Source organism: Phalaenopsis equestris, unplaced genomic scaffold (genome assembly GCF_001263595.1).
Source record: "Phalaenopsis equestris unplaced genomic scaffold, ASM126359v1 Scaffold000282, whole genome shotgun sequence".
Lineage (NCBI taxonomy): Eukaryota > Viridiplantae > Streptophyta > Magnoliopsida > Asparagales > Orchidaceae > Phalaenopsis > Phalaenopsis equestris.
Genome location: NW_018164724.1, coordinates 234892 through 253215, shown reverse-complemented (window position 1 = coordinate 253215; position 18324 = coordinate 234892). Strand labels below are relative to the sequence as shown.

At 34.7% G+C, this 18324-nt stretch overlaps 1 protein-coding gene across 3 annotated transcripts in view; it reads left to right on the top strand.

The window, feature by feature from the left end:
* Positions 1–18324, top strand: part of LOC110024949 (carbon catabolite repressor protein 4 homolog 6) — a 52072-nt gene continuing 33748 nt past the window's right edge. For all 3 annotated transcript variants that reach the window (XM_020725148.1, XM_020725149.1, XM_020725147.1), the window contains exons 1-5: positions 1–256; positions 351–624; positions 8232–8398; positions 9999–10064; positions 16919–16971. In XM_020725148.1, the coding sequence (XP_020580807.1) occupies positions 167–256; positions 351–624; positions 8232–8398; positions 9999–10064; positions 16919–16971 (650 nt within the window). In that variant the 5' untranslated portion in view covers positions 1–166. The remainder of the gene's footprint in view (positions 257–350; positions 625–8231; positions 8399–9998; positions 10065–16918; positions 16972–18324) is intronic.

Below are 18324 nucleotides of genomic sequence, written 5' to 3'. Positions count from 1 at the left end.
TGGGTTGATGTAAGTTCGCCCTCACGCACCAAATATTTCTCTGGTCTGCTACACTCCCTCTCCTATCTCTCCCGGCGGCCGGCGATGGGAACAGTACCAGCAGCCCCAAAAGATGGTTCTTCGCGTTGCGTCCAACAGAGCTTTGTCGCCTTAGAACCCTAAAACGATGCCGCTATCGTGCCGTTCCCTACAGTTTATCGAAGCTGTCACATCCATCCGAACCTTCAAAGCTTCCATGTCTTCTTCTAACTTTAACGTACCAAGCATCGTCCAATCTTGCTCACCAACCGCAATTTGCAACCCTAGCTCGATCACTAATATCATGTTTCGTTGTTGTTTTCTGCCTGCAGGCGAGGGGCCGGAATCAGTGGCGGCGTAGTTTATGCGACCGAACAACAACGGCGCGAGGATGCCAAGGATTGAATGAGGTTGATGCCACGGTGAGCGGTGATTCGCATGTCGGCAACGTGAGGGCTGCGAACTACCGGCATCGGCAGGGCTACGCTCAGCAGCAGTTCCGGCCCTGGAGGCCATCAGTGCCGCCCTTCCGGGCGGGTGTGCCGCCAAAGTCTGCTGATCACAGGAATTGGATCTTTGCTGCTTCACAGCCAGCTCCGGACCAAGGTAAGTCTCCGATTGGTGGGTGGTTGCCTTACGATCTGTGTGCAGATTATCTGTTCTATTAATATTTAAGTTTGGTGATTTATTAGGTTTTGTTGAAATCTGAGATTACTTCATATTATGCTGTTGCAATGTGAAATAGAGTCTTCAATACGGGGGTAGAGTTGGGGGAATACAATGTTCTTTTCTCGGAAAAGTTTCTTCATATTTTCACCATGGAAGAAGTCTCTGATGTTATGGGCATACCAAATGCCATTTCCGTGAACAATTCTCAAGGAGAGACTTCTAAAAGAGACACTATCAACTTAATTGAAGAAAGATCAACGAAATTAAGAGTTGACATTATGCAATTATCAAAAGAAAGAAAAGAGAATTCTCCCGATGAGCTAGAAGAGAAATTCTTAGAAAAAAAAATGGTAGAAACACACGCTACTTCAGCACGAGAGGTACCATTACCGAGTGAAGAAGATGTTACAGAGGAATTACAAAGGGATATACAACAATGCGATGAACAAATCAATCTCCTTGAAAAGAATGTTGAGAAAATGATGACCACACTGTCAACTCTACACAATTCACCACAACTGGTACCATTACCAGCTGTTGAGATCATTTGACAAGAAATGGTCTATATTCTTGACCAAAAGAAAGAACCTACGAAGTGGAAGAAACAAGCCAAAGGAAATATGACTCCCTTCAAAGTAGAATACCAGAAAAAGGCATAACTCAATTAGTGGAACAAAAGGTCGAGGAAATGATGGCTCAGGTGAGGTCTAGTAGTTACAATGGGCAGGAATTAGAATATTTAGGAAATAGAATTAGAAAATAAATAAAAAAAGACAAGGAATATAAGAGGAAGGAATTTCCCTCTTTAGAAGGGAATAAAATAGGAAATTGAGAGAGGGTAGGGGCTGTAATTCACGCCCCATTAGAAGGCTGGCCGGTCCAGCCTCCCCGCTGGAACAACACCTATATGATGGACCTATCGGTTTAGTCCTACAACCTCGTGTCAGTTTGTCAGGGTTGGAGAAACTTCGACTTGGTCGAAACTTCTAGGTCCTCGTAGTATGGTGTCAGGTTCGCGACATTGAACATAGTGGAAACATTGGAGTCCTTTGACAGGTCAATCTTGTAGGTGTTGTGGTATCCTTAAAGGTCCATCTGTTCTGGGATTGAGTTTTTTGAATGCTCCCACCAGAAATCTCCCTTTCTTCAGCCGAATCTACATGATGTCTAATTCTTGAAATGTCACATTCTTCCTTGGCTTGTTGCCTGTGACTTATATTTGCAGTTTTGCTTAATAATCTCCTTCCCTACCTCTTTATGGAGCTTCTAAATCTTGTGAACCAGTTCTTCAGCATCCTCACTGATTTTTTATGTTGGAAACAGCGGTAACAACTCAAGTGGCGTGAGCGAGTTGTGCCCATACACATTCTCAAACAGAGTGCGTCCCATTGTCTAACTTACAGATCTATTGTAGGCGAACTCTGCTTGAGCTAGAATTAGATCTCACTGCTTAATGCTCTTTCTCACGAAGTATCTCAACAGGTTTTCTAGGTTTTTGTTTACTACCTCTGTTTGACTGCCTCTCTTTGGATGAGTTGCTGAACTGAATTGGAGTTTGGTGCCTAACTTCCTTCACAAAGTCCTCTAGAAGTGACTCAGAAATTTTACATCTTTGTCAGTGGTGATGATACTAAGAATCCCGTGCAATCTTATGATCTCTTTGAAATATAAAACGGTAATATGTGACACTTTCAGTGTCCAGTGGCAGGGTACGAAATATGTCATCTTTTAGAATTGGTCCACAACAATCATGGAGTCCTTGTTCCTCTTCGTCCTCGCAAGACCCACCACGAAGTCCGTGCTGACGCCTACCTATGTGCCTCCGATATTGGTACTAGTGTACAAGCTTACAAGCCTGCATTCCGCCCTCTAGTTTTTGTCATATAACAAATCACATTGTCTGACATATCCCTCCACATCTCTCGTCAGTTAGGGCCAAAAGAAGTGCTCTTTCACTAGTGCAAGGGTCTTGTCTCTGCCAAAATGCCCCAACAGTCCTCCACTATGGTTCTCCTGAACCATGACCTCTCACAATGAATATACAATGTGGTGCTTGGGGATAAAGTTTAGTCTTTGTAGGTGAGTTTTTCCATTGGAAAAATGATTTATCAAATATGTGTAGCTGTTGATAATTGGGTTTCAATTTATATAACATTTGAAACGGGCACAACATGTGTGGTTTTGGATGACAATCAGTTGATGAGATAGATTGCTGTTAAGGAAGCGTCCAACCAGAAATAACGAGGGAGATTAGCATCATAAATGAGTGTGTGCTCTATTTCAACAATTTGTCTATATTTTCTTTTAGTTTTGTTATTCTAGTAAAGTTTGTATGGGTAACTTTAGTGCGATTGTTTCCTGAGTTTAAGAAGAGTTTGAAAGGCATATGAGGTATACTCTCTGCCTCTGTCAGCTCTTATTTATTTGATGGTAGTATTAAATTGTGCGTCGTTACCATTTGTTGGAATTGGATAAATGTTTGAAGTGCTATAGTTATGTATATCATTGGATACAACCAAGTATAACTATAAAAGGTATGTAATGCTTTTAACTTGTTTTATATAAGGTTGTGGGGGCCCCCATACATCAGCGTGGACTGATTGAAAAGGGAATTTGCTTGTGGATATAGATTTAGAAAAAGGTAATCTATGACTTTTGGATGACATACATGAAATATATGGAGAGGAATTAAAGAGTATATGTAAATCACTATGACACTTGGAGATGACATGAAGAATGTCCTGATGAGGTTACCTAATTTTTTATGCCAAAAGCTCGAGTGATTGATTGCAAAGCTGGAATGTGTTGAACTGGGTAAAAACCATTGCTCGTGCTTCCTTTAGGTTGAGTTATTTTGAGTTGTTTTGTCCTGAATTTGGTAACTGGAAAAGTCAAAAGATATTATAACTAGTTTCTGGATTCATAATAGGTTCTAAGATTGGTTTGGAGTGTAGAGAATATGGAATGGATGGAGCTTACTATCAGGAGTTGGTAGATTTTTTTTTTCTGTGAGATATTGGGAGTGATATGCCGTTGTCCACAGTAATTTGTTCATTCCCATTGTATGGTCGACTGTTGAAGATTTGAATATTGTGGAGTAAGATGTGATGAAGCTCCTGTGTCCTGTATCTACTCATTGGAGGGAAATGTGTTGGTTGCCATCAGTGCTTTATGTTATTTGTTTGATGGAATTTAGCTCATGTTTGATCTGTGCCAGCAAGTAAATGCTGAATGTCTAAGTTTCCCACAAATTTTTCATTGGACTTTCTGTTTGGATGTGTTGTCATTCGACTGCTGCTGTTGTGGTTGGACTTTCTATTTGGATGTGTTGTCATTCGACTGCTGTTGTGGGAATTTATTGGTTATTTTTGTAGGATTAAATGGAATACGGCCACAATTTTATACCTGTAATTGGTGCAATTTTGTTGAGAGATACAAGTGCTAGCTGAGAAGCTGCTTGTTCCTTGACTAGATTTGTTGCCACATTCACTTCTATACCTGTAATTGGTGCAATTTTGTTGAGAGATACAAGTGCTAGCTGAGAAGCTGCTTGTTCCTTGACTAGATTTGTTGCCACATTCACTTCTATACCTGTAATTGGTGCAATTTTGTTGAGAGATACAAGTGCTAGCTGAGAAGCTGCTTGTTCCTTGACTAGATTTGTTGCCACATTCACTTCTTCACTGCAGAGCAAGGAATACATTTCATCAGGATGAGCGGGAGTGAGTTTGGTGTGTATCACTATTTTGAAGGAGTTATATGTAGGTGATAAGCTGTTAAGGATGTAAAGGCTGATGTCTTAGGTTTCATTTGTGGAGCCAACTGTTGTAATTTGATCAACCAATGTTTTGACTTCAGTGAGATATTGATTCTTCGAATTTTGTTTTCATGGTGATATGGTGAAGCTAATTTTTTAGCTGAATTACCTTTGATCGATTTGTGGATTGTAGGCGTTGAAGTAAAGTAGATGACATGGTGTTGGTGGTGTCTAGATGGAGGACATATGGCAGAATACTGGTTGTTATGGCAGAAAATAAAGCCGCTGATATATTTTGATCAATTTGCTTCCATGTGATGAAGTATGGGTTTGGGGATAATTGTCCATTTGCTTCTGTGAGATATCATGGAGGGTGTTCAGTTGTCCCATCTAAAAATGATTGGAAACTATTGCGGGAAACAATTAAAGAAATTAGATGCTCCAAATTGGATAGTTTTCGGCGAAGAGTTGGTGAGATGCCGGTTTTTTATTGTGATTTAGTAGAAACTTCAGGATGGGCGGAATGGAGAGATTGCTTGATAGGTGGCTAGGATTTAGACTACTGGTTTGAAGAAAGATGCCATGCCATGACTTATCTGATTGAGGAAAGGAAGAATAAAAAGACAGGAAGAAAAAGAAAGACGAAACTTGCTCCCAGTAAGCACAGCAGGATGTGAAAAGATTGGAATGTGAGAATGAATTTTTTGATTTCAGGTTCCTGTACATGCATGTATAAGAAAGTCTGTTACAAAGAAAGGATAATTGGTCTAACTTACAAGAGATGGAATTTGGTAAAGTTTGTTATGGAGTGGTGATGTACACTTGGTTGTTTTAACAAACCTTTTGCATTCTGTGCATAACAAATCTGATATGAAATTTTCAAACCTAATAATACAAGCTCAGACAACATAAATGCTGGACAAGATCCGGAACAACTCATTAAGTTCAATGACACACAATCACTCAAATCAAAGCATGAATGAACTAGTTTCTTTTGAAATCGAAGCGACTTGACTCATATTAGACTTAGGGTTGTAAATGAACCAGTGCACTCGATAAACAACTCGAACTCGATTTGATTAATACTTGATTAAGTTTGTTCAAATTAGCAAATAAACAAAGTTGAACTTTTTTTAACAATTCAAAAGTTAAATGAATCAAATATGAACTTGAGCTAACTTGTTTTCGTGACTACTTATTTGTTGTTCAACAAGTAACTTATTAAACGTTTGATATTAAGTTCAATTATATTCATATCATATATGATTTATTATTTAAATAAAAAAAGTTGATTAATATGATTTTATTTAATTATATATTTAATATTAAAATATTATAATTTAATATCAATAATATTTTAAGATTAATTATTAGTTACATTTAGTATCATTATATAAATATATAATATCTATTTATTAATTATATAATTTCTATTTATAAAGTATATAATCACATTAATTTTATAATATGATATTTCTTCATTTTTTTATTGTTTACACGGATCGTGGTTGCTCAACACTTAATAGAAATCGCAAAAAAAAAAAAAAAAAAAAAAACAGAATTAAAAAAAAAACACAAATAAAACAAACAAAACTGACATTAAGAAATGATTCTTTTAGCCAGTAATTTTGTTATCTAACAAAATTATGGTGGATATGGTCAACCAGAATATTATTGACTGAAAATGCTTTTTCGATTGAACATGTTTCGCCATTAAGGATTTTTCGGCGTATTTGTGGTTAAAGGCAGTCGAAATTTTTTTCGGTTGAATAAGTAGCAGAGTAGCTAGCCAAAGACAAATGACCCCGTCGGCAACCTAACTTATGAAATTACCGGTTAATATTTTTATCTCTAAAACTAATGATCGAATTTGCGAGCGACGAACCCGCCGCTTATAATCCGACTGCAAATCCATTGGCCGACCATTATTGATTAAAATTTCAATCGATAATCCGTAAAAAATTATACCGATAATAAAAAATATATATAACAAAAAAATATTAAGTGTCATAATTAAACGGATTTTACACACCTGCAATTATAAAATAAAATACAGTGTAGCTATATATATTCATAGCATCTCAGAACAAAGTAGAACACAACTATATCCATAATGAATAAAATCATTATAAACATAACAATCAATCTAAATAAACTATCTAATACTATTATCCAAGCTAAGAATTTTCGTAGAATGACTGTAAAGAGTACAAATCAAGCTTTAAACAATGGGAAAAAAAAACTAATCATGCCGGTCCTCCTCTTTGATTATAGCTCTTGCCACTTCCACTTGCCTCATATTGTAGCTCCTCAATCCTCTCTCTTATTCTAATCTCCAGCCTCTCTTCGATGCTTCTTATTCATCGAGGATGATATTCTCGACTCCATTTGAAGTAGCTCAATAGAAAGCGGGGCTGTAACTCCTTGGTGAATGCAGCCACATGCTTGCTGACTTCATCATCAACCAATGATAGCCTCTCATCGGAGACAGAGTGTCTTGCCTCGTAAGCAAATCCTTCCATAGATCTTCTCTTTCTTCTGCCTCCTGTAGCTTCTCTCTAGATCTCAAAATTTGATTGGTCAGACTGACCACTGGAGCTACCAACTCCTATTGGGCTTTGACTCTAGGCATTCTTAAAGCGCACATACTCATTATACAAAAATTTATAAAGGATAATCAGCATCAAAATAAAATCGTAAATTAATTTCACAAATATAAAAAAAATTATTCAACTTACATGGACATGTCAAGATCTATCGTTAATACACCGGTGGCGATGAGCTCTCATCCAAGCATCTGCCTTTGTTAACATTTAAAAATGTTAGGAAGTAATAATTACAGTTTAATTTAATGCTCTAAATAAATCTTTTTATTCTCCTATAATCAGTATTGGGGGCCGAGTCTTAGGTGTGTAAGGAGGTACTCATTCCCCTACAATCTAAGGCCTGGTTCTGCTATGCCTGATGTTTCTTCTTGACATTGTTAGGGGAGTCCCAGATACTACTCAACTCGTCCCAGACATCTTCCTCTATTTAGAGGGGATTCTGCATGTTCGCACATATTAATAAAAACTTATCTCGCAAGCGGATGATCCCTTGAATCTTGAAGTTCAGTCGGATCTGCTGATGACGCTGAGGATGCCACCCGTCCTTCTACATCACTAATATTTAACAGATTTTATTATTATAAAAAGATAACCTGAATTATTTGTAATTTTTTGTAATTTATCACTCTGACATGGAGTTTTTGATTATGAGTTAACAAAATGATTATTTAATTATTTGTTATTAATCACTCTGACTTGAATGCACTAGTATGCAGAATCTTTTCTTAGTACTTCTATGTAAGTTTAGTTGATTTGCCTTAATGGAATAAAATTGCAAACGTGAACTAGTTGATTGAGATCATGAAATTTAATTTGCAGCGTTGTGAACATTTGGCTGGCACTTCTATATGTTTCTCCCTATATTTGCAAAGACGTTATTCAATAGTAAAAAGGCTTTTTTTTTTAAGGACAATTTTTTTTATTCTATCTGATTTTATGATATTCGTTACTTATCATCAACTTGCCTTGTTACAAAGGCTTCAAAAGAAACTATTTCAATGCATATGTTCCTCTAATGAAATGTTCTATATCTCAATTAAAAGACTTTCCATTTAATCCTATTTATCATGGGAATATCGGATTAGAATATTCTAACATTTTAATTTTATTTTTTCAATATATTATGATACAATTCCTGTTTATCTTTTGCTGCTCTCAACTATTTCATTTTGTTTTATCAGAGCGATTCAAAGTCCTCTCATACAATATTCTCGCGGACTATCTTGCCTTGGACCATCAGTCCACTTTGTACTTTCACATACCGAATCACATATTGGCTTGGGAGTGGCGAAAAAGAAGGCTATTCATAGAGTTTGGACTATGGTCTCCTGACATTATGTGCCTTCAGGTACTTCTACTTGCTTTTGATTTATATGATTAGATGGTCCCCCCCTTTTTTTTTTTGCTTTTTTTAGTTAGATTGTCTCATTTTGATTACTTTTGCTTTTTTTAGTTAGATTGTCTCATTTTGATTAAAACCCTGTATAATATAACACTTTTCTCTGTATATTAAAATATCAGAGAAAAGTTTCTCAGGAAAGATGTAATTATGTGTGCTGTGCTAATCTTAGCTCAGCAAGTACTGCAAAAACTGCTATCTTAATATGCAGGAAACACCTCATAATAAATTAATGTACTAGAGGTAATCATATTCAAACTATTGCAGTGGAAATAGCACATCTTAAGTTTCACGTTGGTCTCTAATACCTAATGGTAATACCCTAAAATCTAATAAAATTTTTATTTCTGTCCGTTAATTTGGCCAGTCAACTGCATGCCATCAGAAGTGATTCCTAATGATTGTAAGCACTGTGATATCTATAATTTATTTAAAAGTCAGTTCTCATGCATTTGATTGCACAAGGGCCTTTTCCAAAAGCTTAACTAGTTTTTATAAACTCATGCTTTTAACTAGTCAAACATGAGCGGGGCCTTGTTTGATCATGTTTGGCTTGATAAAATATTAGGTATATTTAATATGAGAAAAGTGTCAAAATGGACTCCTGATTATTTATAGGGAGACATTTTAGTTCTAGCGTCTATAAAAGTGTCAATTTAGTCCCCATATTCTTTTCATAAAGGTTAAAATATGGTCTATTTTGGCCCATATTAAAAGAGTCTAGGGACCAATTTGACACTTTTATGGACTCCGGAACTAAAATAACCTCATGTAAATAGTCTGTAGATCATTTTGACACTTTACTTAATAATACAACAACAAAGCCTTAATCCCACTACGTGGGGTCGGCAACATGAATCTTTTTTCTCCATTGCGTTTTTTCTCCATTCATATTTTTATTTAGTTCTAATAAATTAAGATAATTTTTTATACAATAAGCCCAAGTCCTCCTAGGTCTACCTCTGCCTTTCTTAACACAAGTCGAATCTAAAACATCTACTCTCCTAATCGGATCATCAGATGGTCGACGTTTAACACTTTACTTAATTATATACATGAAAAAATTCATATATACTTGTGTACATATATAATTACACACACATACGCACACATGCATACATCTATATATGTATTTATGTATCTATCTATATATGTATATATGTAGATATGCACACACACATATTAATATTCATTTATTCATTTATGGATATATATATATGTATGTATGTATGGCGTCATTTATATTCTATAATTTAGACTTTATGTTTGTGGTTTGACTGGATAAGTTAACATGCCTAATACAGGCATAAAATTTTGTCTCGTCTTCTTGAATAGCTAAGCCAAACAATACTTGAGCTCACTCAAGCTTGGCTTGTTTGAACCCCTAGCAAGCGATTCATCTCTAGTGTTTCTTTCCGTTTCATACATTAGTCATATCCATCTTTTTTCACCTTTTCACCAATTCTACTAGGAGCATTTTTTAAATTATTATTTAATTATTATTATTTTATTATGTTGTTGTTATTATTATTATTAATTTTTGTTTCAGGAGGTTGATCAATTCAGTGACCTGGAAGGGGAACTGGCTATTCGAGGATATGCTGGCATCTGGAAGGTTGGATTTATTGTCTCTAAGCAAACAGTTTAACTTCCTAATGAACAAAGGTTGAATACATCTCATAACAAAATGCAAGCCACCTTAGCTTTGTGGTTGAGATCTTTGTTTTTCAATCAAGAGGCCTTGGGTTGAAGTGCTTGCATATGCGGTGTGCATGTATTTAAATGTGTATGTGTGAAAAAAATAAGTGCATTTAAAAATTGCATCTCATGACAAAATTATTGGAAAATTTTCACTACTTTGTACCCTGTTAGGGTTGTTGGAGTCCATTCTTTTCAAGTTAATTAGGTAATTTCACAAATTGAAAGGGGTTTCCAAAATTGGAAAATTGTGTTTGCTCATTGAGTTTTGGGCTAAGCTGATCCCAACTGTCAATTGATAGATTTCATTTAGTAAATGCTATGTTTTTTTTAGTAGGGGTTTTACATACATAGCACTCAATTCTTATATATGTACATTTCTCACACCTAAACTTTCATATTTACATTCACAGCAATCAAATCTTTAATATCACATAAAAAACAACACTTATCCCACTTTTTAAAAGTCAAATAATATTTTCATGCATAGATTTGAAGTACCAAAGCGCTGTGTATGTAAACTGTGTATGTAAATATAGAAGTTTATGTCCGAGTTATGTAAATACACAAGAATTGTCTGTTATGTATGTAAATATCCCTTTTTATTATCATTTTATGCATCAGTTGGGCTGTGTAATGTGGGACAAGTATTTTCTCACCACGAGCATGCTTCTTATGCTCAAGTTAAGTTGTTTCTATAGATGGTATTACTATTATTGTTGTTGTTGCCATAGCTTGAAATTTCTTAAAAATTGTTTACCCTGTTTATGTTATTACCAAAAGATACTATGACTATGAGTGACTGCATATGGGGAACTTGTGAAGCTGGTCAAGGACAAGTACGATGATGATGATCAATATAGAATGTTGTTATGGGTGTTATATGGAAATTAAAAATCTTCTTTGAGTCTATCAATTTTCATCCTATTTGTTTTAACCTTGTTCGTTTGGTATTTAAACATTGCATTATAGTACTACTGCTAGGAATGTCTTCTCCTTTGATTTACTTAATTTATCACATATTTTTCTATAAAAATAGCTAAAACCGATTTTTGAACATGATTATTTGGGTGCATGGTCCGTCTAAAGTGAGTATAAATTTTGCAGTCTACTTGGGAACCCAACTTGTTACTTTGAACATGCAAGGTAGTGTGAAGAAATGTACTCCATTGGTGTTCATGATATAATATAGTCATCATCAGTATCACTTTTTTAAATAAAGTCACCTTTGCCCAAGTGAGGTGTTATGAATAATTCATTATATAAGAAAGTAAAATTAGAATATCCAACTCAAGACTTACAAGATAAATAAATCCAAGAGTATATAAAAAAATACACAAAGGAAATAATATAGAAATACATTAGGTTTGCCATCAAAATGAAGGCTTTTTTAGTATAAGGAAAGATTTTATTTAGAGAGTGATCTATATTTGGTGTGTGGAATACATTAAATGGGAGTAATGATGTATTGTAGAACACCATGCTCATTCATCCCTCTAACATCAAATTTTAACTTTTTTTTCTTAGAAAAAAGTCGTGTAAGGAGCTCTTGGCACAAATGCAATCAGGAGTGCCTTAAGCACGTGATTGGAGCTTCATATCCCTGTGATTGCACCATGCACAGTTATTCTTCTAAGTAACCATGTAAGAAAACTATCATTACATCCATTTGCTCCAAAAGTTGATTTTTAGCTACTGCTAAACTTAACACAACTCTGATAGTTGTCATCTTCGCTACATGAAAAAATATTTGTGTATACAACTCCTTCCTTTTGCTGAAATCCATTCACAATAGGCCCCGTCTCCTAATGTTTGCTAGCATCTTACTTTTTTTTAGTTTGTAGACTCGCTTTTTGTGTAGTAACTTTTTGCCATCTGACAATTCTGCCTATTTTATGTTTGATTTGACATTAATGACGGCATCTTGTCATCCATGACAAACTCACTCCTTTGAGTCTTCAACTTAGGTGGCCTCGTCATAACACTCCATTTCATCACATGAGTCAGCAATAAATAGTAAGGAAAATATTTTTGTATTGGTTGTTTGATTTGCTGGACATCCTGCCTTTTGTAGTAGTTGTGAGGGGTTTCATGCGCTTCATCAAATTGAGCATATTTCATTTATGTATCTTCATGATCATTAGTGTCGTCTATCTCAACATATTTGGAGGGGTCTTCAGAAGTAGCTGATGGGTAATCCCAGGTTATGTTATTATCCTAATATATTTTCATTTCATTAAAAAATTGCATCCCTGCTCCTAATAAAGTTTTTATTATGATATTCCCAGAATTCATAATTAAATGTATATGAGTCATATCAATGAAAGTACATTTGCCAGATTTTAATTAAACTTCTGGATTTTGCATCAACATGAACATATGATGAACAACGAAATATTTTCAGGTGAGATAGATTTACCTCTTTGTCAGTTCAAACTTCTTTAGGTAAGCCCTCATTTAAAGGCATTGACGAACCATTATTAATTTAATAAATAGCAGGGTTCATTACTTCATGTAATCTCATAAATTATTTTGGCAAGCCTACATGTAATCTCATACTCCTAACATGTTTTGTGATAGTTCTATTCATGCGTGCTACAACACTATTTGGCTATTGTGTCCTTGGACAGTGAACTAATGCCTAATCTCTCTTGAAGCATAATAAGTTCTGAACTTCTGATTATGATACTTGCTACTATTATCTGATTTGAGACACTTCAACCTCAAAGATATTTTATTCTTAACCATGACTTTCAACTTCTTAAACACATCAGATACATTAGATTTATATTTCAAGAAATACACACATATCTTGTGTGATTATCAATGAAGGTGACAAAATATAGAAAACCTGCAATAGAGTGAACTAGAGTAGGATTTTATACATCAGTTTACACTAACTCCAATTTCTTAGGCTTTACAACCCATTTTTATAAAATGTAACATTGTCTTGCTTGCAATAAACTCAATTTTCACAAAAATCTAGATCCATGGACTTTATAACATGAAGTTTGTTTTTAGAAAGGATAGACTTCATATTTTTCTCACTCAAATGACCAAGCTCTGGTGCCATAGCCCTGCATCACCTTTTGTTCTAGCAACACCATTAGATTCAGACATCTCATTGATCAAATAAATGTGTCTTCAATGTTGCCTCGCGCTGTCACCATTGCCACTTTGGTCATCTTTCACGAATCACCCATGAAAATAGTCATATATCATGATCTTACAAGCTGACTCATAAAAATCAAATTTCTTTTTACACATAAACATGTATAACTTCATTCAGTTTTCAAACCGATCCTATTGACAACCTCATTTCAACGTCACCATTTTCAATAATATTGCAGGCATTGTTGTCTCCCAAATACATTTTTTATAGATCATTTTGAGTGTAGTTTCTGAACATCTCTAAATTGGGACACACATGAAAAGAAACACTTGAATCCACTATTCATGATTCAGTACTATCTAGGGACAAAAGAAGTGAGTCACTTTAGATTTCATTTGTGGAAGTATTTGCAGAAAACTTTATATTTAGACCTCCACCGGCAACCCATCTTTAGAGCTTTGCAGCTCTTCTTGAAGTGATCTTTCTTCCCTCAGTTTTAGTGTTCACCTTTGTCGTTTCCTCTCCTAGACTTGGATCTTCCTCTGCCTGTGTTTCTATCCAGATTGATTCCCTTTTATCAACATTCAAAGCAGTATTTGAAGTTTCACTGCTCGCCTTCTTGTGAACTTCTTCGTTCAACACTAACCCTATAATATTATTAAAATTTAATTTCATGTTACATGAAGATTTACTCTCCATAGTAACCAGTCCATTCCAATGATCTAATAATAAAAATAGGATTAATAGGGCCTCGACATCAAAATTGATGCTAACAAACACAACTGGTTTGTCATGGTATTGAGGTTATTCAAGTGTTTAATTGTCGGACTTCCATCCACCATCTACATCTTGAAGAATCTTTTCATTAGAAAAAAAATTATTTGAAGCTGAAGGCTTATCATACATTCTTGTTAGTGTGGTCATAAGTTCAACAGTAGTCTTTTCATTCACAATATTGAGAGCAACTGATGAGAAAAACGAAAGTCGGATTAAACCTAGTACCGTTCGATCAAGAACTTTCCATTCTTCTAGAGTTATCGATTTTGGCTTCTTGGTGATTTCATTCAGCGACAAATACAATTTTTTTCTTATACAATAAATCTTCAATTTGTATTTTTCAGATAGCAAAGTTTAAACCATTGAACTTCTCCAACTTGTATGCACTTTGTCAGCCTTTGCTTCCACTTGAACCAAAAATCTTAAAAAATTCAGCTCTGATACCACTTGTTTTGAGAGATATATGATTAAAAGACAGAAACTGATACGAGAAATTCGAAACAAAACTTTGAATAAAAGCACACAAACAAGGAAAGAGAAGGAGCCACATCATACATAGAAATCTACTATGAAGAATGAAGAAAATAGTACAAATTATACTACACTCAAGCCTCTCTAATTCCTAAAACATTTCAGGAAATATCTCCCTTCTTTATCGCACAAGAGAATAGAAATCTAACACCACGAACTCCCTCGCTCGTTCGTTTTATCGTAGCGATCATAAGTCTTCCCACAGTGAAACCAAAATACAAACACTAAATTATAGAAATTCGGTTATTGGTGTCCGGGCGCTGATCTTCAGTGCTGGATTATAGAGTTCTCTGTTTCCGAAATTGGAAACAAATGTATCTGGGCACAGGGCGCCACTCTTAGGCACCAGATTGTGAAAGTCTTTATTTCGGAAGATTAGAATAGGCGTAAGCGTCAGGATGCTTGAGCAACCCTCCAACTACCAGAATTAGGCTCCACAAAATAACAAATTACTTTGACCACAAACATGCATATGTTTCCACTCTTTATCCATGAGATCCCGAGCTTGATAATTATTTCCAAAAACTGAAATAATCGGAGCAATATGCTCAAACATTGATTCATGCTGCATCTATTTTCTCTCTCATCTCCATATGGTGCTAACTTTTTTTTTTCTGTAATTGCATTTGTGCTTAACTTTATTTCTTGAGTGCATGCGAAGTATATCTGCACTATTAGACATTTCACGTTGTTGTGCGTCATTTTCTGCATTTTGTGGTAATGCTAGTGGTTAACAAGCTTGTAAGGACATTAATACTTGGAGATTAAATTTTGATTTATGGTTGTCATTTACCTTGCTCAATTTTTTGAGGCGTTTATTGTGCTTGTGTTATCATGTGGATCTAAGTTTTGGCCCATAAAAGAAGTTCGTTGAAACCTGAATTGAATGTAACCAAAATAAGAATGCAAAGTGTTGTGAAATCAGTAATAACAAACTAGGAAATTATTATATATAGAAATATTTGGAACTTTATTTGCTGAAGATTGAGTAATTAAAAATGGACATAGACAGTCTGGTCATGTGCAATGAGGGTAGAAAATGCACCAAATCGATAGGTAGGTAGAAGTAGTATTTGAGGTGTAGGAAGGGGGAAATATTTCCATACGCAATACACACGCACAACTGCGTGCGTAATAACCCCTCAATAACCTCCGCTTCACGGTTGTTAGGGAGTATTTGGGAGGTTATCGAGGTATTAATTTCAATAACATATTACCTCAATAACTTTCCAATAACCTTCGCGGGTTCTATTTTGATGTTATTCATAGGTTATTATTGGGGTATTGCGGGGTTAATGGAGTACGCATGCAGAGCTGCATGTATATTCCGTATGGAAATATTTCCCATAGGAAGGAGAATGAATAGGTTCATGGTAAGTTGAATAAAACTTGTTCAAAACTATTTGTGAATAATATGTTTAACTACTTAGTTCTCATGAACAATTTGAAAATGAGTACTCGAAACCCACATAATTGCGATAAGGCTAATAATGTTGAGGGTGGCATACCTCTTTTAATGGAGATAGGTGGGCTTCACCTATTTTTTTCTTAACATCAAAGTGGGCCTTGGGCGTTTGTGTGCTGGTTAGTATTTTTGCAATACTTAAATCTCCAAATCTGTCAATTACCAGAAGATGTATATAGATAAATTCCACCTCTTCGGATGGATGATCAAAATGTCTCCCATGTGGTGACTGATGATTCATTTTCTAAATGTTTAGGAGCCCACATGATATCAAGTCGGACTTGATGGGCAACATATGATATGATCCTCAACGTCCCATGATTAACTATATGTTGCTGATAATTCTTAATGTTTCTCTTCATTTAGCCTGTTGTAACTTATCATTTTATATATCTAACACCCAAATTTCAATTTTACATACATACCACCTTACCTATGTATGAAAAGGTGTATTTCACTTTTTAAATGTTAAAATGTTAAAAAAAATGGTGGTTTTTTGATGTGATATGAAAAATTTGGGTGGTATATATGTAAAAAAGAAAAGTTGGTGTTAGATATGTAAGAACATATGAATTGGGTGGCATGTCTTAATGTTAGATATGTATATATCCTTTGATTAATTGCTTTATTAGGTTGGCGTAAGCATTGCCGCATTCCAGAACTGTCATTGAGTTTTTGTGACTGGAAGATTATTGATCATTGTAACATTTCTTTGAAGTAATGCGTATTTTTTTTTCTGATCTGTTGATATCATTCTTCTTAATTCTAATTTGCTCTTATTATTGCTGCTAATTTTCTCTATTTTTTCTGATATGTATTATTGCTCTTAGGTATTAACAAAATTATTCAAAGAAAATGTTGTTGCCTTGTACTTTTCATGATGCAGAGGCGCACAGGAAATGCTGTTGATGGCTGCGCAATTTTTTGGCGAACAAATAGGTGATGTACTGGAGTCTTAAGCAACTATGAATTACAATTGCCAAACAAAAGTTTTAGTGTAATTGTTTGTTATGGAGAGTAGCTGGACCATCATTCAAATTTTAAACCTTCTCAAGGTAAAGTTTTTGAACTTATTTTCTGTGTTGATTAGAAATTAAAAATAATAATAGTAAAAAAGCTCTTTTTAGGATGCTATATTAAGCTGCAAGGCTCATCAGAAGTGTAAACTTTTAAGTAGATTGCAACGTTCTTCAATGCCATCACAGCTTAATATTTGGCCGTTTTATTTTTAAATCTGCAATCCTGAACGGATTTTTTTTTTCCTGTAGGTTGGTTAGTTTTGATTCAAAATTAGGAAAATACTGTTGATTTCTTTTTTTTTTAATTAAAATGTAGTATTAAACTATATTGCACATCTTTGTGATGATGACTATCTGATCAAGTCATTTAACTTAGTGATGATGAGATAGATGATTTTTGTTGGCTTTATTAATTTAAACTATTTACGGATTTTTCTAGTTATATTCTTTAGTTTTTTATACTTTTATTTTATTTAAAATTATTAGTGTTTATTTGTTTATTGTAATTGTTTCCAAGAGTTTTAATTATAAATAGAACCTATGCCTTGTTATTGATTAATGAAGTATTGTTGGATATTTTGCCTCATTTTGTAATTAATCTTCTCTTTTCTTGATCCTAGCTTTGCCAATGCTCACCTCTTTTTCATGTTATCCCTTTCTCGTCCTTACCTTTAATTTAAAATTTTTTTTCTAGCTCATCTTCTATCTTTCATAATTTATTTTCTATCTTACTTCGTTCAGTGCCCCTTACCTCATCCTTTCATGTTGCCCACCTATGTCTTACTCTCAGTCTTCTTTCTTCTTTTATCTTCCATCCATCGTTGGGCACAAAGATGTCAACCTTTAGTTTGATAAGAGATTGATGGGAATATTACTTGGAAGGGAAGGGGTGAGTGAAGCGACATGTGATTGGATAATTTTCTTCCCTATTATTAGTCTCTTCATTAGATGAAGTTCCATAAAAGGAAAATTCTAGGTTATTAGGTATCCCTAAAGATCTTCTCAATTACAATCATTTAGGTTATTATAGGCTGCTTTGATTGGCTCATCTTTTTCATATCATAGATAACACAATTTGAGTGTATCCTTAAAAGTACAAGATTTGCCTGATGGGATAGGAATCATTCAAGTTGCAAGGAAATTTATTGCTCTCTACGTTAAAAGCTTGTAATCATGCTAAATAAGCAGGACTCATCGTTGATGACTAAAGGGCACATTGCTTGATTATTGAAGTAATAAGTGGCTGTTGAAGTGAAGGGACCACTTACAATAC